Below are 23,741 nucleotides of genomic sequence, written 5' to 3'. Positions count from 1 at the left end.
TTTTGTTATGATGCCTTCTTGAAAAATTTTTATCTTTAAGAATCAAAACAAACATCTGCTCAAATTTAGCTAGCTCTTAGAAGTGTTTCAGTATATAACAGTATTTGCCACTTCAATATTATTATACTCCAAGTTGGCACTGATGTTTTTTTCCTTATCATTGGAGAACATGTACTTTAAAAAATAGCCAGGCATGATGGTGCATGCCTGTATTTCCAGCTACTCCAGAGACTGAGGCAGAGGGATCACAAGTTGGAGGCCAGCCTTGGCAACTTAGTGACACCATGTATCAAAACAAACAAATAGGGTTGAGGTTGTAGTTCAGTGGTAAAGCTCTGTCCTAGCATTCTTGAAGTCCTGGCTTCAATCCATAGTACTATAAAAATTGTATATAATTTATAATAATATTCCATCCCGGTAGTCATCACAGTTTTTTTAAATACATATGGAATTTCATGTATTGTTTTGCACTACTTCTTGTTTGATAATATGTCTTGTGGACAATCAGTAAACTTAGAAATATTTTTTAATATATTGATAAGATTTGACTTATGTGTCTGTAGCATATTAAATTAATACAATAATCTGGTGGAAATTTAGACTTTTTTCTAGTTTTTTGACTTTAGAAGCCATGCTTATAATATACTGCTACGTGTATTTCTGCACATTTCCATTGTCTAGAGTCCTAGAAGCAGATTTACAGCAGAGTATGCATGTTCTAAATTTTGCGAGTTAGTCACAAACTGTCCACTTAAGAGGTTTAACAGTGTATAACCATATCAGGAATATATGAGAATGCTCATTTTCTGATATCCTTACAAACACTCCCTACTCCCAACTTCATATTTCTTTTGTAAACTTTCACATTAATTCTCTTGGAGTTTTTTTGACCACCAAGTTTGTCTTTTTCTTACTGACTTCTAGGAACGCAATATACATTATTCTGAACATGAATTTTTTGTTAAATAGTTCTACTTTATGTTTTTTATTAGTACATGTTTATAGTATTAATTTTATATGTCTCAGCTGTTTTTTCACAGTTATGTCCTACTTGCCTCAGGTTTTTGATCCTTAAAATTAGATTACTAATACCTTTTTCAAAATGCTCAGCAAGAATTAAATGATTAATAGAATACGTGACATGATAAACATTATTTTAGTAATAGTTTATGTATGTTAACTTTCATTTTGATTGTAGTTCTCTTTTCCTTCACTTAAGTCCACCTCTGAGAGCTTGCTGCCAGTATCTTTCTACTCAGAGTCAGCCTTAATCATAGACTGGCCTCCTTGCTCGCCTTTCCTGGAGTGGGCTAAGTACTTCCTCTCAGGACAGCCCCCCTTCTGAAATGACTGTGGTTAGTTTCTTCTCCAACAACTTTTGCCAGTCTAGCATTAAAAGTGACTGCATCATGCTTGTCTTTGCTTCATTTGTATTATCTGTCAGCTTTAGGAAAAACAAACATAATGCGTCTTGACTGATACCAAAGAGATAGGTAGAAAAAAGAATTAGTGAAGATGCCTCCATCTACCCTAACTTTGTGTTCTTGGTGAACACTTTTTGCAACTCGAATCATTAGGCAGACTCTGATAGGCCAGAGATTGGAGACTATTCAGAGAGCAAGAAGGTCACCAAAGGCTAGCACTGCTGGGCAAGGCAAGTCCTACAGCATGTTGATGATCACAGTACACAGGCTCGAGGACCACCTTCTGAAGAAAATAATTGCAAAAGTATTTTGAGGAAATAGATAATTTGTAATCTTCTCAAAGTATGTCTTTTAAAAATCTACTCTAGGATGTTAGAACTATCCCAGTAAATTTATAACTCACTTTTTTATATACTTATTTTTTCCATTTTGAATAGTATGCAATGTTGAATTCATGTATGTATAATTTTAAATATACATTTTATATTTTATACTTCAATTATAATTAAATTATATTTTTATTGAATATAGCATATATTTTAAATTTTAAAATTAAGAATAGGAATGATTTTTCTTAATATGAATGGTTAAAATGATAGAAGGTAGTGAGTTTACAAATGAATCTACTCAAAACTTTTTAAATAGGCCCACTTGTTGATTTACTCCTAAAATATTTATTGAGTGGCTGCTCTGTGCCAGTTCTGGACATTACTGTTAAGACTGCAAATGTAAATGTGAAACAGATTTCAGATTAAAGCTATCAACATAGGTAAGCTAATAATCTAATCTGAACAATATGAAGAACCTAACATAAAAGGGAAAGTGGATCCCGGACAGGTTGAGTGAAATTCTATGCCTTACTCAGAGATCTAATCTTGGAAAGACAGGTTAAAAAGGAGATCTGGGAGAGATTGTTCACCAGAAGGATTGGAAAAGAGAGTGCCTTGTGTGTATTAGGTGAGGATTTCCCCAGGAATTAGTATTTGAAAATACTAATTTTTGGAAAAGATAGCCCTCCATTTTTGTATTTGCCAACTACTAATCTCAGCTAGATGCTGAAATCACTTAAAGCTAAATTTTACCAATCACTAAGTTTTTAAATCTAATTTTCCAAAACAACTATCATTTTCTCAGAGTGTTTATTTAAAATTAATCATATTGCCTCTTATGTTTGACATTAAAATATTTTAAATAATCCGTTTTAAATATGTATCCAGTTGTGGATGCCTCTTATCTGATGAGTTCATCTCCTCCGCAGTTTCGGTGTCTGAACTGCTCAGCTTCGCAAGTCTGCTCTCAGGATGGCCCTTTGTATCAGGTAAGAGGCACTCACGACGGTACATTGCCCATCACAATGCCCTGGTGGTCAGTGATCGCTTTCATTGCAAATTTGCCTTCCTGAGACCTGTCACCATATAAAAATTAACATTTTTTTATCTTTTCAAAACTTAAATTTTCCCATTATTTACATGTCAAAATCATTATGAGTCAGGAGTTTTTAAATAAGTAGCAGCTTCAGCCCTTAAATACCTGACCTATGCTAGATTAGGTAGGATGTTACCTTCCTTGTGTATTATTTTTTTAATGAGTTAATGTACAAGTGAAGGATGAAATGCCGAATTAGGTTACTTTAAATAACAATAGCTTAATCTAATTATAAACTTCCTTACTGGGCCTTGCCCTTAGCGTGTTACTTGTGTTACCTCTTTTGACCTGTTAGTGAGCTAATTTTGTAGTGTGCCGAGAATACTTGAACATACGTTCGAGGAAAGTTTAACAAAAATACATACAGAAATGTAGAAAACAGAAGAGACTAAGTTTAGTATAATAAGGATCATTATTGGATACAGAGATAGTCCATGAGCAACCTTAATCTCATAGACTAATGACAGCATTTTTTAAAAATACCATTGTTCTTTTATCCCAGTAATAAGGTAGTCCCTACTGTATTTCCCTGGAGCAGAGAAAGGAGAGTTATGTAACAACTGAACTAGTAAACTTTGCTGTCCCATTTGGGGGTGGATACAAATGAGTGTATGTTAAGTATTAAAAGAACACTTCAAATCACTGTTCTAAAATTTTCAATTAGCAGTCTATCTAGAATAAGTCAGTGCTATGATAAAGAAATCCGCATACATTCATTAATTAAAATATGTTTCTTTGACATATATTGTTTTAAATCTTAGTTTTTCAGCAGTGATCTGTAAAATCAAGAAAAAAATCATGTAGGGAGCAAAATCATCCTTCTCTGTACATTACACAGATAAGGGTGGGCAAATAATTTAGTTGAGCTGGTAAAATTTGTAAAAATCAGGAACTGGGGATTTAGCTCAGTGGCATAGCACCTGCCTGGCAAGCGCAAGGTCGTGAGTTCCATTCCTGGTACTGGGAAAAAACCAAAAAAAAAAAAAAAAAAAAAAATTGTAAAACTCGGAGATGAAGTTATTTAAGCTTTGAGATTTGTAGCTAAGGCTATAGGCTATATTTTCAGGGATCATAGTGCATTGCTAGCAAAGTTTCTCTGATTGTATAGGATATAAGATTTGTAGCTGACTTTGGGATGGTGAACTATAGTGATACACCATGTCTGTAGCTATAACCCATACATGTGTGATCTTGGTATTTATGTCTGTTTCTTTAAAAGTAAAGGTGTTCTTAAACCATGATCTGAAGTACCTTAATACTTAAACTGGAATAAGACTTCTTGCGGTTCTGGGTCTTGAACCCAAAACCTTCACACAGAGCTTATATCTCCAGCCCTTTTTAAATTTTTTTTTGAGACAAGGTCTCACAGAGTTACTAAATTGCCCCGACGGAGCTCAAACTTTTTTATCCTACTGTCTTAGCCTCCCAGAGTCCTAGGAGTAGAGATATGCCCCAGCATGCCCAACTAAAACAGATTTTTATATCAACACAAATATCCTTTTTTTACACACTTTATTATGGGTATTAGTCTTGTAAGAAAATTTGTAGTTAATAGGCTACGTGTTTTAGCCAAAAAACAGGGAGGAAATTTCTAGGGAAAAAATCACTTTTTTAATGCAAGAACAAATTATGTTATATAATTTATACTATTTATACTTTACACTATTAAAATTTTAAACCTTGGAACATTTTCTAAAATAGACAATTTTATGAAAATATAGTGCATCAAAATTTACCCAAAAAGAAAGAAAATTTAAATCACTAGTTCATGAAAGGCATGAAAATTTAAAGGATTAACTTATTCTAAATATACTTATATGATTTTGTTTTTATATTCTCCAGATTTTCAAGGAAAATATCAATCTTTTTTTACATTTTTTTTTATTTTAAAGAGAATAAAATAGAAGTAAAAAACCAAAAGGATACAGACAAGATGACAGGAAGTTAACAATGGTTATTATATTGCATATTGTTAACTTCAAAGTGGTTGCTCAGATTACCAGATATAGACATGCAAAACTGATCAAACAATAGAAGCACTAACTATTGCTTTCAGTGAACTAGTAGAAATTAGTAGTACAGTTATCTTACCTATCTTGTGGTGTATGTATGTATATATATATATTATTTTTTTCCTTTTTTCTTTTCTCCTGTCCCCCATTCTAGTTGTTCTTTCCTTTTGAGCAATTTCTTTCCCATTCATAATATCTTTTGTACCTCTTAAATCATATTTACTCTTTCAGTTTCTTACGCTAGGGAGACAATACAGTGTATACCTGCATTATATATTTTGTTTTAAATCCTCGAAAAACATGAAATGCTTCTGAATTCATTTCACAAAAATAGCTTAAGTATGATAGCAAAGCTAACATGGAACCCACAATGAGAAAGCTAATACTGAATCTGATTTCAGATGTAAGTACAAAGGTGATAAATAATATACTGACACATACTAAGTGTACTAAATAATATTCTGAAATACTATACTAAAGGAATAGGAAGCCAAACCTAGTAGATATTTTATCAGAAATGCAAGAATGGCTTAATATTGTGGGGAGAATGTCCTTATCTCCCCCCACAATATTAAGCCATAGGTATGTATGTGTGGAAATACATGTATAAATTTATATTTTATACACACTAAAAAATCTCCAGTAGATGCTGAAAATACATTTGATAAAGTTCAGTTTTAGATACTGATGTTTTCCTTTGAGCCTCTTATTTTTAAATTTTTCAGAACAATAAAAAGTTGAAATTATTATATCCTTTAACCTAGATTTGCCAATTAACATTTAACCACATTTTCTGCCACTTTTCCTTTCTTCCTCTTTCTCTGACTGTATTGTCTCTCTCCGTCTCTGTCTCTGACTCTCTTTCTCTCCCTTACTCTGTCTGTTTCTTCCATTTGTTTTTTCTGAAACCATTTGAAAGTAAATAAGCCAGGAGAGTTGATCACTAAGTATGCAGTATACATTTCTCAGAGAGACCTTCTCGTATGCAGTGGTACCTCTGTTCTTGAACTTGATTATTTCCACGGGCCTGGTCCCAAACCGAGTTGGACAAGAATCGAATCAAATTCAGTGGTTAAGTTCAGTGTTCACCTTATGGGGAAATTTGATTTAGTTCTCATCCAATTCAATTGGCATATATCCAGAATTCCATTTTGCACAGAACAAATTTTAATAGAATTTTAAATATTATAGAGATGTCAGTTCTCCCCTTGATTAAATTGTGAAGTCGAATGTAATTCCAAATGTACTTTTACCAGATTCTAGTTTAACCTGACAACATTAATTATTCTAAAGTTCACAGGAAATACAAAAGATGCTTCTGGTCAGTCATTTTTCAAATGAGTAATGAAGTAATAAGTGTAGTACTGCTCATATTAAAGTGTATTATAAAGTTGAAATAGTTACAATCAACATAGACATGAATAAAAAGAATAACTTTAATATAGACAAATGAACTAAATGTAGACATGTAAATAAAAAAATATCTCAGGGATGGATTCTAGTGTATAGGAGTATATGAAAGTCTATAAAAGACAATGTTTCAAATTAATAGAGAAAAATATTAACTTAGCAAATATCTATTGAGCACTTGATATGTACTGGGCATTCTTCTAGACCTAGAGAAGTAAAAATGAACACAGGACTTTTCTCTCATAGAACTCACACTCTAGTGGCTATCAGACAAAGAGCAAACAACTAAATTTTAGTGTTAAAATTTCATGTAGGTAAATAGAATATTTTTTTAAGATGCCTAAAGAGTGCCTCTTTGACAAGGCCTTTTTTGATCAAAAGGAAATGAAAGACATCGCCATATGACTATCTGGTGTCAAAGGAACACATTGCAGAGGCTCTGGGCAGAGTGTGTGTCTGGTTGTTTGAGAATTGCCGGGCCCTGTGGCGCTGGAGTGGGCAAACCCAAAGAGGGTGATGGGCAGTTGCTCCCTCAGGGATGCCGCACTGGAGGTTGAGCGCAGATTGAGTGGGGCTTGTTTTCATTAATTGTACTGACACAGGTGGGAAAATTCAAAACGGACCTCACATTATTCACCAGTATAACTTTCTGATGGTGTAAAATGGTAAATATTAAAAGTGATACTAAAAAAATGATTAAGAAGAAAATATAGTTAAGTAAATGATCTCAGAGTGGAAATGGACCAAAAGTCCCATACTAAGTAAATATTCACAATATGTGTCAGAAAGAGATTTAATGTCCTTATTAAATAAAAAATTCATATAAATCCATAAGACAACCTAACTTGGGAAGTTAAAAAAAAGAAAATATAATTGGCTAACAACGATATACAAATGGTGAAATTCTTTAGAAGTCAAGAAGTAAAACAGTATTTTATGTTTATTACCAAGTGAAAATGGATATTGGATAATAGCCTCTATTGATGAGATTCTGGAAGAATGGCTACTCATTTCTTTTGGAGAAGCAAAAATGGAACAACTTTCTTGAAGACCAGTATAATAGTATTTATCAAAATGCTTTTTTTTTAAATGTGTATGTTATTTGAACTAGTAATTTCACTTCTAAGAATCTGTCCTGTGGGAAAGAATATAAATCATTAGATTAAGATTAATTTATAATAGCAGAAAAGGAATACTCTCGAGTGGGTAGCAAAAAGATATGGATAATTTATGACTCATTTCTTTAAAAGCATAATATGTACCCATTAAAGATGATTGTGTCAAAATGTATTAAATGGTATGGAAATACATTTACAGAATTTTAAGTGGACAAAACTATTTACCAGACAATGTATTTATTGTGATTCCAGTTTGGTAAAAAGTATAGATAAAAAGACTAGAAGATGCACTAAAATTATATAGTGGCTACGTTCAGATGATAGAATTTAAATAATTTTCCTTTTTCCTTGGTGGTTTTCTGTATTTTCCAGTGTACAGTAAAACAAGAGTAGTGTCAACAAAACCATTCTACTCCTTCTCAAATATTTTTATCCCTTGTAGAGCTGTTGAATACTTGTGTATGTTATGAATGTATTCTAAAATGGTGAGTTTAATTACAGAAAGTATGCAAATTCAACAGGAATGGAAAATAAAGCTTGAAAGCAAAAGACATGTTTTAGGTAGGAGTGAAGTGGAATGGATTAGTAAAGTTAGGGTAAGATACCTATGTCAGTGGTCTCATAATCTGGCTGAGCTCTAGAGAGGCCCAGAGAATTTTATGAATTACAGACTTCTGTGCCCCATTCCCACTTTCTGCAAGAACAGAATAAAGTTTAAAATAAAAACAAGTAAACAAAATTAAGCCAAAATAATTTTTGACCTTGGAAACCTGGAGAAGGTGAGACTTTTGATGCTAGCTCATAAGAAAGCTGGTAGTGGCATCTGACTGACTTCTTCAGCTGGAAGAACAAGATCTAGAGGGTTTTTATTCCTATCTTCCTGTCCTATTCTGAGCTGAAAGCTTTGTATGTGCTAAAATGGTCATTTTCAGTATCATAGAATCTAGCTCTTTAGTCTATATGGAAGAATACAGAGTTTTCTGTGCTGCATTTTTGCATTTTTGCATTTTTGTACACTGAGATGTTGCATTTTTGCATTTTTGTACACTGAGATGAAGTAACAGTGAGTGGTTGTCTCAGCCATTTCTTGAAAATATCAAATTACATTTTTAGAGGGGACCCTGCAGCTTTTAGAAAGAAGTTATTGTTTCTCCAGACCCTTTCTGACTTTGTGATGTGTTTCTATATTACGTGAGAAAGTAGAGGTAAAACCAGGCAGAGGTAGCTTGACATATACCTTTACTACAAGCTCTTTCCTCTCTAGCAGTGTATGGTAGCCAGACGTGTGATACCTTTTCTACATAGAACAATACCAAGGACAGTTATGAACCTTTTATTTACATTATGTAATAGTCAAATCAGAGCATTTAATAGCATCAACCGACTATTGAAAGAAGACAGTGACCTAAATACTTCATGTAACGATTACTTGTTTATCCAATATTTTTAAAGGCCATTAAAATAACTTTTAAATGCTAAAAAGGAACAAGTATCAAGCTTGTAAAGTTTTTGGCTTTGTGAAAAGTAGTGCAGTTTCGTAGTTTCATAGCAGGGCGTCTCTTGCTAATGAGTTACTCACTGTATTCTCACCAGCAGCAGCTCTGGGAAAATCCAGCTCAGGTGGCTCAGCCACACAGGGTTAGTAGTGGGACACTTGGAAGCAGGACATGTAACTTGCAGTCCTCAACAAGTCCTGTCTGTCCCTAAGTAATGTGTTGGTATGGTCACTTATGCGACCTCCGTGTGACGTCTGTAGACTTTGGAACTTGACCACTGCTGTATATTAGTGAAAATTTGACTGACTCAAGAAAAATGGCATGCAAAAAAAAAAAAGAGAGTATTAATGTAGTAACTTAAAATTTAAATGACATCTTAAATCTTTACTGTAGTAATCACTACTATCAGGAAATACTGTAAATTATGACTCTAAATTCTTAAAATCTTGTATATAAATTACATTGAATATAAACTATGTTGTTTTTATGCAAACAGCCAACTCATCATCTGTTTTTATTTTATAGTCATACCCTATGGTATTGCAGTATCGACCAAGAATTGATTTCGGTTAGACCAAGGGGCCTAGATTTCACTGAAATGAATCCTGCACTATTTGTTTACTCGTCGACAGATTGCACAGTGAACGGTGTGTGGACTAGAGGGACACAATCAGATTTTCAGCATGCAAATAAGGCCATTGTCTGTCTCTAAATTGTCAGTTGCATTCATGTTGTTTCTATTAAGAGCAAACCAGGTGCCGTTCTGCTACTGAACCATCTGCATAAGGTGTTTGTGCTATCTCACAGTGTGCAAGTCATAGTTGAAATCATGGTGTGCAGCCATGATTTGGCCTCTTGAATATTTTGCTTGCCTGTTCCAAGATTGTCCTAACGTTTAATTACACTAGTAATATGGCTCAATCTTTGTGGTGTTGCAGTTTTCACATACTTACTATTTTATTAATTCTTGTTTAAATAGAGTACTGTACAAGAATCTGAAAATTATATCTGAAGTTATTTTATATGGAAATATATTTAGAAAAGTGGTTTCTGAGCCACTATCTTATTCTTGCTAAGCTTTTTGTGTAAAAAAAATAGTTCATTCTTGAGTGTGCAAGTTGTTTTGTGAAGAATTCCAATTATTTAATGTTGGAGAACATCATAATTGTCAACATTCTAGTCATCTGTGTGGTCTACCAATTGCACAAGGAAGGCATGTTAGCTCTCCAGACCAACATGTGTGTAATTTCTTGGACAGCTGAAGTTAGATTCATAACCATTTGAAATGTTGGCAGCTGATCACATTTACTTCTAATAAAATTAATGTGTAAGTAAGGTTCATCTTGCATAATGCCTTATGACAAGTGGGTGCTGCTTCATGAAACTTCATTGTATAGCCCATTCTATATATGTACATTACATTGTTGTTGTCATTTAATGAATACATTGTTTTCTTTTGTGCTGGCCTTAGGTGTGTGTCATTGTGCCATGTAGAAGGTTATGAATGATGACTTTAAATATTAGGTTTTTTAGAACAGAGAACATTAGCTATTTTATGGATTTCAGATGTCTCAAAACAGTTGTAGGTTTAAAAATGTTAGTTATCACATTTCCAAAACATATGCATAAAAGAGAATACAATTTAGTAGATAAATATGCTACCAAAATTAATGGTTTGAGAATATTTTATTTTAGATACTGTAATCAGAGGGAAATTGGATTATTGTTTTATACATGACTTATTAAAATTCAGAACTGTGATAATTTCCTTGATTTTTCAGTTTTATTAAGTTTTCCATTTGTTTTGGTGTTAATCTGCAAGTCACAGAAAGTCTTGTTACCTTAAGCTATATAAAAACTTTTATTTTAAACCTTTTAAAATTTATGCTTTTCCAAAAATGTCCTTGGAAATTGCTTTAACAATTACTTTCGCAACATGTTTAACCTCTGAAAATTAGACAGATGCTTGGAAATTAGGAGAAACAGCTTGTTTTAGAAATCAGAGCACAATCTATGTGTTAAACACATAGCTTTATACTGTATACATGAGAGAAGTGCTGCATTTTCTGGTAAGATCTATCACAAATTGTCTTCTGAATTCCAAATTACTTCATAGAACTACAATATTGTGTAACTCTAAGAAACACAAAATACAGCTCAATCTGAATGCATTTTATCATATAAAAGACCAAAAGTTCATAATTTTTGTATGTTTTTTTAGTCAAAAATCTATATAAAAATTTTCTGTTCCTACTTGTGAATGAAGTTGCAATAGTATTTTGTTTCTTTAGATTGTTCTTGGAAGGGCTCACATGCAAAATTTTAAATGTTTTCATTAACTTCTTAAATGCTTGGAAAAACGATTAGACTCAACCCAAAACTGAATTTGTTATCCAACTACAGAAAAAAATTTTTGTGAAACCCACTTCCCTGATATTTTAAAATTTGTTTAATTAGTATAAATTTGTCCCAACTAGATCAGTGATTAAAATAGTGTTTCATAGTATTTTACATATGGAAGGTAATTTTAATGAACTCAAGATGAATTGGGTGCGTTTGGAAAATCACAAATAAGGATTAGATATTTTGGCTCCCAAGTCAAAACTTACGGCCATAGGTAAGTTTTAGAGTGAGATCTCTTTAAATTTGTTCTCTTGTCTGATATGTAATTCCACAATTTTCTAAGAAAGTGTTTAGGGAAACAGTTATAGAATTGAGAGTAGTTTTGTATAAAATTCCTTTATTTAGTGTTAATGCATTGACATTTTTATTGAAATGCAGTGAAAAAATATGTGCCAAAATATGTAAAAATCTTACATAAAGAAGGGCATTAATTGTCATTTGGGGATAGGTACACATTAATTTTTGATGGTCCTTAGTAATGTGGTATTGCTACTTCTTCAGCTGACCTCTTGTAGTGTATCAACTATGAGTTTCTAAGTATGGGACTACTTTTATGGCTAGTAGTACACTAAATTCCCAGTTAATTATCCCTTATATCAGATTATAGAACTTGGAAGAAACCAAATATAGAGAAAATATACAAGCACCTTTTTTGGTTAGCTTTATAAATATAGGGTACTTTAAAAAAACTATATAAGTAACCTATCATCTGCATATGTTAAATCACATAATAAACCCAAATTAAATTATTCTTTAATTTGTTATTACTGAAGCAAACTGAATTTTATTACTTCCATTAAAGGTTGTGTTTTCTGTTTTATCTGCCTTAAAAATCAGATATAAAAGGGTCAAGGAACTTTAGATAATAAAAAATGTGTATGGTTTGTAAATATCACTTTAAATGGAAGTAGTCACATTAGTTAATAGAAAAATATGACCTTTTCTCTAAATTAACAAGACACTTACTAAGTTAATAAGATACTTAAAAAGTATAAAAAAGATTTATTAATGAGGTAGTAGTCTGGGGATTGTGTAACTTGAGTAATGTCTTTTAGCTACTTCTAGAAAGGTGTACTATTTCTTTACTCATTGAACATCTGTCCCATACTAATATACCACATTTTATAAATGTAGTGAGTTTGCTCAATTATATTATACACTCAAGTGTTACATAAATTTAAACTGACTCCTTAAAAATAAATGTTATATACTATAGTGAACTATCTAGCTTTATTAAATATTAAGAAGAAAGTGCCTCATTGCTAACATGCATTTCTGTTTTAGATTTACTGCGTGAATTTTGAGTTTTCTGTATGTGTCCCTTATGAGTGGTTTCATATTTACATAGGCACTTGCAAGTTGTAGTAATCACTTTTTAAAAGATTTTCATAAAAATATAGATATCACCAAAGACATTTTACTGTTAATTAGTAACCATGTTGGGGAAACAGTTTTAACTGTTCGGAGGTTGGAAATTTTTAGACTGTGACTTAATTTTGTATAGTCAGGCAATAACCTTAATTAATTGCTAAAATATCACCAAAGAAAGACTTTAAAGTAAATTTTCTTGGTGAGACTGACTAGTCAAGTGCAGGTTTCTCTTGAAATAATCAGAGCACATTTCCTTTTGAACATGTTCAGTTATCTATCCCCATCTGACACATCATAAGAAATCCTCAAATGTCAGAAAGAGATAAATAAAACAAGCTTCCCTCTGAAGGAAAAGTGAGAAGCGTGCATACTTTTGAAAGAAAATTGAAATTAAGTTTATAAATTTTAATTTGAGATGTTTTTTATTCCACAAAGGCAACATAAAATAAATTACCCTTATTTAGCTCCCAGGCTCTTAGTAATATGTAATTTTATTACAGATAGATTTTGATAAAAGTGCTGATGTGCTTATTTGTGTAGAATGTAGTACCTTCTATTGAATTTACATAAATGCTTTTTGTATATTCAAAGACAAAATTTTCATGAGGTCCTGTGTTTCTTGTTTCTCAGCAGTTACTTTATCATTATTAGAATTTTGCCTTCACATCCAAATTTGACAAAATGGAATGCAGAACAAGAGCATCTCTATATACCAAAAGAGATGCACCTTGATGTCTTTTCTCCTGTAAGGTAAAACTACTATTACAAAGTCTGCTCATAGGTCAACTAGTTAAACCTCCTCAGGTTAAAAATGAATGCACATTCTGTTACATACTCTCGTGCATTATAAGGAATTTTCCAGCAAGCTAAGCTTTATGCCATTAAAATGTTGGTTGATTATATTAATTTCAAAAATTAATTTGTTTTGTCATAACTTTTCTGGATTAGAAACACAAAAACTTGAACTGTTATTAATATTATTTTAAGATATATATTCCTACAATCTGGAGAGCATTAAGGAATATAATATGTCTGCTAAATGTGGTTTATGAAAGGTTTAAAAAATACTAAGCCCTCTCAAAGCACACAGTGGCCAGTTATTTCTGGATTTACTTGCTGTACCTGATTCAGTAGTATTTTGGTGGAAAACAGGAGATCAAAAGTTTGTTAAAATGTACTTAACTTAGTACAGAGCTTTCGTTGTTGTATTTTGTTTTTTTTAACAGTGTTTTTCCCAGTAATTTGAAAGTTTATTTTCTGTCATTATAGTTTCAAGAAAAATTAAAATGCTTGAATACTTCCTTTTAAGAAAGTTTTAAAATCCAGCTTAAAGATAACCTAATCACTTTTAATGCTCATGCAAATGTCTGTATACTCATGCCCTTTTTTTATGATTCAGAACTGAGACTGGTTTTTCAGAAATGCTTTTTAATTTTAATTATATTTAAGTCCACAAGTGAAACATGGGTCTAGTTTTCTTTCATCTTATAGAGCTTCATGGAGTAAGAAACTTAGTAGAAATGAAGATTAAATATTTCTGGATAATGTAGAGATAGTAAGCAGTTTAATTTATTTATCCATACACTTAATATCAGTCCACTAGAGCAGGAGTTCTACACATTAAAATGTAATGGGATCAGCCAATATTGTTTGGGGTTAGTTTCTTTTGGTGTAGAAAGAAAGTCTCTTTTAGACTAAAGATGGGGGCCTAAGTGTCCTTATGAAGCTGTGGTCCATGACAAGAGCTTGTGGGGAGGGAGTACCGATGTTCTACTGCTTTCCTGCATCTGGCAGCACAGCGGCGATCGTCAGTTTTATTAGAGTAGCCCTCATGATAAGTAAAGCTACCATAGAATATATTGTAAAGTTACGTTGCTAGTTTTACTTTGAAATATGAAATATTTTAAGCTTTTGTCAAAAGTGGTAACATCTTAATACAGATAAAAACCTTTTTGTGGTTGTAAGATTTAGCTTATAAATCATTCAAATTGAAGTGAAAGATTTACCAGGTCATTGTTAATGACTTAGTCTATTAAGAATATATGTATTTTTTTAAAGGAAAAGCACTTGTAGATATTTAATCAGTACAAGATATATGTCTGTTTTGCAGAAATAAAATGCTGCTTAGAGATTCTCTTTAAATATTTTTTATTTTTGTGCCCAAACGTGTTTTCTGTTGATCTATGGAATGTTCTGTACAAAGCTGTATTACTGTACTGTTTGAGCTAGATACTTTTTTTTAAAATCTGGACTTAGCCAAATATATTTGACCATGTTAAAATTAGTATCTTTGTTATTAAAAATTTGATTGCATAATTTATTGTTTGTCATCTATTTAATATTAGTAGCTATTGATTGAAACCTCCATTTAAAATGTCGTATTTAAGTACTACTGTTAACAAATTTTCCTGAGATTTGAGTATTTGAGATCATTAACATTTTCTAAAGATGCTTCAGCTATTTAGTTTTAAGACGGCAGACTGCCTTTCAGCTCATACACACACACACACACACACACACACACACACACACACACACACACACACACACACACACACACACACCCTCGTTTCCTCATGTCATTGGCCAGAACATGGCCCTTCTGCAAGGAATACTGCAGGACATAGTGAACCTGTTTCCCAAGCAGAATGAAAAGATAGTTTTGTAACCTGCTCCTCAACTCTTCTGCACCTCCATTTGAGGAAAAGGGGTTGCAGTTTTCCAGGTCTTAGAAGTGCTTTTGAGAACACTGGCTCAGCTCTGATCTCCTCACTACTTAAGAAAGACATTGGAGGGCTTTTGCACTCAAGCTGGTCTGAGAAGCTCAGCATTTTATGTAGCTGGGGAATTTGCAGGTAATATTGATCTGGAAGCCATGTAAAGCCCTGCTTAGCATCCATATCCCTGCCCTAGAACCTGGGTTACCCTCAGAATCAAATGGAGAATGGTGGCCCAGAAAGGGTAAGTAGGCACCAGTACTAGCCATGTGAAGAAACGGTCTTCACAAACCTGTACCGTCATTACAATGCTCACTCCTCCTACAAATCCGTTTCTTAAAAACCCCAAATTCCACGTACAGATCCCACTCTTCTAACAGTGCTGTGCTCCTGCTTAGAAAGCACTGATGTACAAAGCCCTTTTCCCCCTACTGAGCCTTTCTCCTCCCTATAGAGCCCCATTCCTCCTTGTAAAGTGCAGCTCTTCAAACTACATCTGGTGCTTCTTAAAAAGCCGTCCCCTCTAGCCCTGCCCTTCCACACAAAGCCTTTCTCCTACAGCCGCCACCCAAAGCCCTGCTGATAACAGGACCTTGCAACTCCTACAAAGCCCTGTTCTTCCTACCAATCCTTCACTTCCCAAAGCCACAATGCATAATCCTTTATAAGTCCCACTGCATCTAATAAAACCTCAGTCCGCACAAAACCCTACACGTCCTACAAAGCCCAGCTTCTTATAAAGCCCCTCTACCCCTTAGAAGGCCCCACTCCTATGGAGCACCACTCTCCCTGCAGAGACTCCACAATAATTACGAGGCTCTGCACCTCCTACCAACCAGAGGTCTTGGTAAGTAAGCCCTGCTCTTCCTACAGAGCAGACTCCTTACAAGCCTTAATTCTTCCTCCCACCTAGTCTAGTACCTTGTACTGAAAAAAAAAAAAAATTAGAGCCTTGCTCCTCCTACAGATGGTTTTTTTGTAAGGCCTGGTTTGATTCTTCTACCAGGTCTGCACCTCATGTTATAAAACCCTGGCCATTCTACCAGGCCTGCCCTCCTATAAGCCGTATCCTTCTCCCCAGGCCCTGTTCTTCAGCCTCATGTAGCAGTTGCTTCTGCAAGTCTTTGATTTTCTTACCTAACCTTGCTCCTGTCACAAAGTCCTCCCCTCCAGGGAGCCCTACTTTTTACAAAGTGCTCTTTCTGTTCACAAATCTCTGCTCCTCCGTGCCTCTTACAGACCCTGTGCCTCTTACAGACCCTGTTTCTTCTTATAAAGACCAGTTCCTTATAAAGCTTTGTTCCTCCTAATAAAACAGTTAATTTTGTATAAATCTGAGATTTTGTCTTCCAAAATTGAGGAATAAATTTGAGGACAAAGGAATTCAGGAGAGTGTTTATTAGAAATAATAAGGAAAAGCTCTTGGTAGACAGCAGGAGGGGAAGAAGTCCTCCATGCTTTCTTTGTCATGGCCTCCCATGGATGGAAGGAGGAGTTGAAAGTAGTTTTGAAAAAAAACTTGTTATCTTGCATTTGTACTGTTTCCTCAAAGTCTGGTTCAAGTCCAGGTCCAGAGGTAGGGAGAAACTGTGTCTAGTTAAAGTCCAAGTCCAGAGGAAGTGAGAAGCTGTCAACTTAGTGTAGCTTATTCCTGGGAAGGAAAGTACTTACTTTCCTTTTTATTGTAGCTTTGATCTTTCTTGCGTTTACCTTTGCATCACTAAGCTCAACCAGCTGCTTGAGTTAGTTTTTAAATGCAAGCTATTTGCCTGTATGGGACTGTTTAGTTAGGCTCTTCTGACTGCATTCTCTAAACTACATTAGCAGAATCCTGCCCCTCCAGCAAAGCACCAGTCCTCCTGCCAGAGCCCTGCTTGCGATTCCAAGGCATTGCTCCTAAGCCTCCCGCCTCCTTACCAATCTTTCCATCTGTCTCTGCCCTGCTCCTCCCGACTGCATGCCACTCTTCATCCTTAAGAAGCCTTCTACAAAGCTTTGCTACTCCTACAAACCCTCTTCCATTAGCTGATGTGTCTTGAAAAGTCCGGTTTTCAAAAACCCTGTCTCTTAAAATTCCTGTTCCTCCTAGGAAGCCCTGTTCCTCCACATAAAGCTTGTCCCTCCTTACAATCTCCACTTATCCTATAAACCCCACTCCTCCTAGGAAACCCTTTTCTTCCCAGAAAGCTCTGCTCCTACAAACTCCTGTGCTTTCTATAAAGCCCCATACCTCCTTGCAAACCTCTGCTGTTCCTTGCAAAACCATGCTTCCTTTTACAAGGCACTGCTTCTATTACCAGTAAAATGCTCTGGCTAAGGGTGGCAGCTACTTAGAAGGCTTTGAAGGAAGGATCCCTTGAGACCAAGACATCAAGATGAGCGTGAGCAGCATAGTGAAATCCCATCTTTTTAAAAAGTTTTAAATGTCTTAAAGTACTAAGGTGTCCTGTAACTTACAGAGCCCTTCTCCTTAGAAAGCGCTGTTCTTCAAGACAAACCCCTGTTCATGCTTGCAAAGCCCTTCCCCTCCCACAAGGTCCAACTCACACCCCCTTTCCTCCAGCAGGTTTATCAGCACTTTCTGCCGTGTATTCAGCTTTTTTAAAACCACAGTCATCGATGTCACTGATATCCTCCCACTAGGTTACAGACTTTGGAAAGGGTACTAACGTGGCCATTGTGGTTTATTCCACACACTCAGGGATAAAAGCATGCTTGCTTTTATAAACTAGAGTGGATGAAGCCAGATTTCAGAAGGAGAAGCCATTCCCGTCAGAGTCTTCTGCCCTTTCCCGGCTGCCTTGTCCCTTCAGGACTTTCACATGATCAGTGTGAAAGTACCAGGTGGCCAGTTCTTCAGTTTAAGAATAAATACCCTGTTCTTTTGTGTAAGATTCCCAAAAGTGCTGTGGCAGCCAGACCTGTCCCCTTCCCACCATATCCTCAACATGGTCTAACACCGGGGAGTATGCGGATGAGAGGGCGGAAGTACACGTGCTCGCTGTCTGAGCCATGGGCCCTGGCACAGGAGCAGCAGCCCCAGTTGTGTCCCTTGGTCATCACTTACCTGATGACATCACAGCCCAGCTAGCCTGTCCTTTCCCTCTGTCCTTCCCCTTTCTCTCTCTTTCCTTTTTCTCCAGAAATTAGCTGAGACAAGCCCTCTGTACACAGGACTTGTTAGTAGCAAAGGTGGTACACTCGTGAGAGAGCTGAGACCTGAGGACCTCGGCACACACGACTTCCTGCCCGGAGCCTGGCGCTTCCTCCCAGCCCCAGCTTCATCCTCGGCTCAGACAGCTGGCTCCCCCACGTGGCCCTGACTCCTGTGGAGCGCGAAGTAGGCATCACAGGCTGACTCGGCAGTGTGACCCGTCCAGCTCTCAGAGCAAGCAGAACCCGTTATTTTTACCAGTGCCCCTCTACTCTTTTCTCTTTTTTCAGTTTCACATCATCATCTGTGTTTCTTTCCTTGTACTTCCTTTCCTTTTAATTTCTTCCTCTCCTTTTCTCCTGCCTTTTACTTTTACATTCCTATTTCTCTGCTTTATCTATCTCTTCTCTATTCTCAACCACTTGTAATCTAACCCCCTCTCCCATCTATTTTTCATTCCTGCCGCTCTTTTCTCCCCATTTCTCCTCGCAGCGCCTTCTGTCACTTCCTGTGCTCCTTTTATATTTTTCTTTTTCCTTTTCCCTTCCGTTCTTGCAGTTGTAATTCTCTCCTTTGGCTCATCTTCACTTCCTCAGAAGTCCCCCCTTTTGTCCCTCCTTGCTGTTCGTGCACAGTGGAGAGAACTGACACTGTGTGTCATTCGTGCGGCCTGAGCTTTCTTTGGGACAATCTGCACTCACTAGGCGGTGGGGATGTGGTGCTGAGCCAGACAGGTGCTCCCCTGACATTAACAAATCCCACAGTACAGGAGGAGATGGGCAGTGGAAGAGGTGATGAAACAAACACAATAAATACATGATTAAATGACTAGTGAGTTTTCTAAAGAAAATGAGTACTATGTGAAAAAGTTGTGGGTTTGCGGGGAGTGTTCCAGACCTTTACAAAATAATGACATTAAGCTGAGGCCGAAAAGATAAGCTGGAACTGGCCAGGCAAAGAGCAGGAGGAAGAGTATTTCTGAGAAAAAGTAATTGCAGCCAGGGCTCAGGGCAGCCCAGAAACCTGCAGAAAGGCAGTCTGTCCGCAGTGGGGTGACAAGGAGATCACAGGAGAGCATTTGGAGAAGGCGAGCACAGGTCCTGAACACACCTCCAGGCCGAATTTAAACGCGTGTATTACTCTTGAGTGTGACAAGAGGGTTTTAAATGGGAGATTGAGCTTGAGATCATCATATTTGTATTTTTAAATTATCACTCCAGGAGCTTGGCAAATAGATGGTAAACTAGGCTAAAGATGAAAACAGGTCCAACAGCTAGTGTAGTAATCCAGGCAAGAGCAGAAAAAAGGGCCTCGGGGCATTGTCAGTGGGACTCAAGATGAAAATCAGCGCAGATGGAGAAAAACAGTTCTCTGTACATCTCCCCCCGCACCCCCCACCGCAGTGCATTGTGCCTGCCTTCAATGTAACCTAAGTTCTTGGGTTGTGAGTGAAACTCTGGATATGAGGGGAAGGAAAATTCAGACCGAGAGAGTGGAAAACAACATGGAACCCAGGTGGATCAGCCACAGCCAGACTCCTACCACTGCCTTAGGAAACCTGAGAATGCAGAGAGACAGGTGCAGAGCGGGGAGCTGGCTTCGGGAGGGACAGAGTTAGAGAAGAGCATGAAAAGCCACCTCCACCAGCCCTGTGCATGGCCTGGTACTCAGGCCCCACACAGCCAGGAGTTTTGCCAAGTGCCTCACCTTGCCACGCCAACCCGGATCCTTCTCTCCTGGGGCCCAGCCTGCCACCTACTCAGTGACACCTGCTCTGGCCACCCACTCGCCTCTCCCCAATGTGCCTTTGCCTGCTCTCTCTCACCAGGATCATACCCTCCTTCTTCCTGGCTACTTTGAACTAGGCATCTTTGCTTTGCCATGCCCTTCTGCCATGTTCCCACTTGGGAATCAGAAAACTGTGGGCCAAACCCTCGAAAGAATCTATGAACTAAAATAAAGCTCTCCTCCTTTCAATTTCAGGTATAGAATGTTTTGACCCATCAACAGGAAGTGACTAATACAATCCACTTCAGTCTATTAACGAAAGACTTCAATACCGATTCCCCAGCAATATTTCTTCCTTCATTGAGCTAGGATCTGGTATAAGTTACCTTTCTTTCGCAAGTGATTGTAAAGAATATTAGTGGATCTGTATCCTGATGAGTAAAGTTACATCTAATACCTCAAGAAGGAGGACAAAACCAAGTTGCTGTGAAATATGTATATTATGATTCCTACCCTGTAATCATATGAATGTGTGTGTTTGTTTACACATAGTAAAAACCTGGGAAGATACACCTTTCTTTGGTACCAGGAATCGGACTCAGGACCTTGTGCTTGCCAAGCAGGTGCTTGTGCCTCGAGCTACATCCCCGACCTATAAAGATTCACATTATGATAATGGTCACCTTTGAAAATGGAGGTAGAGCATGAGAAAGGACCTTCATTTCTTGCTTTATACTGAAGGTCTCCACCTTTTGTGCAGAGAGGGAAGGAAAAGCGGGACATATGTCAGCCCAATAACCTAGACTGAGCAGTGCTGGGTTTCAGGATCCTCGTGTCTTGCACCTTACCATGTGTGATCTATTTAGTGTTTTCATTTTCTTTACTGCAACAACAGGCTAGTGGGGGTGGTATTGCATAGTCTGGCAATGGCCAACCAGAGAGACGCTCAGGGAACTCTCAGTGAAAGGATGGAGATGCACGTGGTTACTCTTTGAAGCCACAGAGGGTATTTGCTAATTTAACTGATAGAAGCTAATGGGAATAAAATGCAATAGTCTAAAAAAATTACCTCTCAATCCCTCATTCCTTTATATCTGTGATCTTAATAAAAGAGAAATCTATTGTCTTTAACTTGAACTGTGGTGGTAGCTTAAGGTGAATTTATATAATATGGGTTAAAGTTAAATATTTTATTTTTAAAAGTTGGTAACAGCAAGCTTTATAAGTAGAAAAGATTGTTTCGAATTTCATGAATGTTTACAGAGAAAGTAAATAAGACATATGACTTGAAGCAGTGAGAAAGTAAAAGAGATATTTTCAGTTTTGACTTCATTCTGTTGTACATTGTCAGTTTCAAAGATCAGGAAAGAACAAACATAAAGCAATGAAGAGTGTATTCAGAAAGGATAAAATACATGATTTCCTCCGAGCGCTGTAGCTCACATTCCCCCTTATGTTCCCTGGGTTCCTTTCTAAGGAAATCATTTTCCTGCCCCCTTGACTGCCACCCAGAGCTTGTAGCTTCTCTCCAATGGTCCTCGTAAAAACTCACCTGAAGCTACAACCACAGCTCAAGTCTGCACCCTCCAGGCCAGCTGGGGAATTTACAGAAGACATTCATATGTCACAGAGAATAAATTATAATCCACAAGAGAGAAACTGGAGAAGGATGAACTTCAATCTGTGGAAAGATTCTTGAGTTGGGAGTTGGGGGAGATACAAAATCTTAAGCAATGTTTAACGCAAGAAATCACCTACAAAATATATGTGATTTAGAGCACAGGCTTTGCAGTCAGAGACGGGATACATCTCTTTCTCTATTATTTGCCCTGGGCAAGTTTTCTTCCTCTCTACATCTCGGTTTTCTCATCAGTCAGCTGGGTGTAATAAGAAGACACTGCTGTTCTGAAGAGAACTATACAGTGCCCAGCATGAGCTGCATATGCTGTTGAGTAGTTACGAATTTCATGAATGTTTGAATTGTTATGAAAACATACACAAGTGAAAGTTTTTAATGTTTCTTTGACAAAAAGTCTGGGTTGCTTTTACATTATTTAAGGAATTTTGTTACTGTGAATATTCAAAAAGAAACAAAACAGACAGATTCAGTCTAAATCAGTGTATTGTGTGCACCTTCCTTGATGTTTATGTGAACACGAGTGTCCTCTAAATGCCTGTAACTTTTAAGAGTACTGGCTATCTCCTTGTCTCCATGCTCACAAGTCTTCCAATACTGTCTGAATTGAGGAGAATTTTTTTTTTTTTTTTTTTTTTTTTGGTTTTTCTCCGGTACCGGGAACTGAACTCACGACCTTGCGCATGCCAGGCAGGAGGAGAAATTTTAAAGAAGAGCAAAAGCCTCCACATCCCAAATGCTCAGACTAAGATTGCTAACTGTCCAACTTTTATCAGGAATGTCCAATTTTAGCACTTTAAAGTGTGGAACTTCTCCAGTTCTATACAAACTAGAATGATGGTTCACTCTTCCTGGGAGCCTAGTTCATCCCTGCCAGCTACTCTCCATTTTACTGTGGAGCTAGTGGCACTCTTTCCTGGTAGAGTTATCTTGCTAACACCCGCGCACCTTTTAAGATGTGATTAAAGTAAAATCAGAGCAACACAATGGAAAGAGGGAAAAGGAATTACCTGTGCCCGGTAACTGGCCCAGAGTTGAGGCACTTTAAGGGGTTAAAGAGAAGTATATACGAGGCTTTCATTTTTAAAAATTTTATGGTAAAAATCACATTGGCATTAATCCTTCTCAGAATACTCCCCCTTTCTTCACACTTACCCATTGTTGCCCCTTTCTGAGGCTACCCTTGAAGTCTGTTATCGTGAATGCCTTTGGTTGTGCCCTTGTAACTGACCCCCTTGATGTCTTGAACTGATTGAAAACATTTGCCTTCCGTGGTAATGTTGACTTTGGAGAAGAACCAGAAGCTGCACAGTGTCAGATCCTAAGAATAGCTGGGCATAGTGGCGCACACCTGTAATCCCAGCACTCAGGGGGCTGAGGCTGGAGGATCGTTGCGAGTTTGAGACCAGCCTGGGCTACAAGGTGAGCTCAAAGCCAATCTGAGCTGCATAGCAAGACCCTGTCTCAAAAAGACAAAAAATAATAATAAAATCCTGTGAATAAAGTGGATGAAGACATACCTAAATGTTCTTAAGAGCCTGTCTGTCCATTGGATGGCACTGCGCAGCAACGTTCACCATTATTTTCTTACCTTGAAATCAGTAAAGACTGGAAAGAAGACTTCCACAGCTACTCCAGAAAGTGGCAAAAACTATCTTCAAAGTGTGTCAAGGGGATTGATGGAAATGTCTTTTACGGTAAAATAATTTCCTTTGCTTTAAACAACCTCAAACTTTCATTACTTATGCATACCTCTGGGTGTGTCTTAGCTGTGTGTTCACAATTAGGAAAATGAAAGAAAGAGGGAAGAAGTGGGAAGGAGAGCGAGAGAGGCAGAAGGGGTGGGA

The 23,741-nt window shown here is 36.7% G+C and overlaps 1 protein-coding gene across 6 annotated transcripts in view; it reads left to right on the top strand.

Moving 5' to 3' along the window:
* Pcgf5 (polycomb group ring finger 5) overlaps window positions 1-14,975 on the top strand; it is a 67,090-nt gene extending 52,115 nt beyond the window's left edge. The window contains exons 8-10 of one of the 6 annotated variants that reach the window (XR_001234288.1): window positions 2,683-2,742; window positions 9,411-9,532; window positions 13,290-14,975. Coding sequence is in view for 5 of the 6 variants with exons in the window: in XM_013514859.1 (XP_013370313.1) it covers window positions 1,220-1,345 (126 nt within the window). In the remaining variant the exon portion in view is untranslated. Of the gene's footprint in view, window positions 1-1,219; window positions 1,356-2,682; window positions 2,743-9,410 lie in introns of those variants that run through there. The other 5 variants (XM_013514861.1, XM_013514860.1, XM_013514859.1 and 2 more) reach the window with 5 other exon arrangements.
* The last annotated feature ends 8,766 nt before the right edge of the window (window positions 14,976-23,741 follow it).

Source organism: Chinchilla lanigera, unplaced genomic scaffold, assembly GCF_000276665.1.
Source record: "Chinchilla lanigera isolate Chin_1 unplaced genomic scaffold, ChiLan1.0 scaffold00024, whole genome shotgun sequence".
Lineage (NCBI taxonomy): Eukaryota > Metazoa > Chordata > Mammalia > Rodentia > Chinchillidae > Chinchilla > Chinchilla lanigera.
Note: the sequence above shows the minus strand (reverse complement) of the source record. Positions and strands in the feature narration are given on the sequence as shown.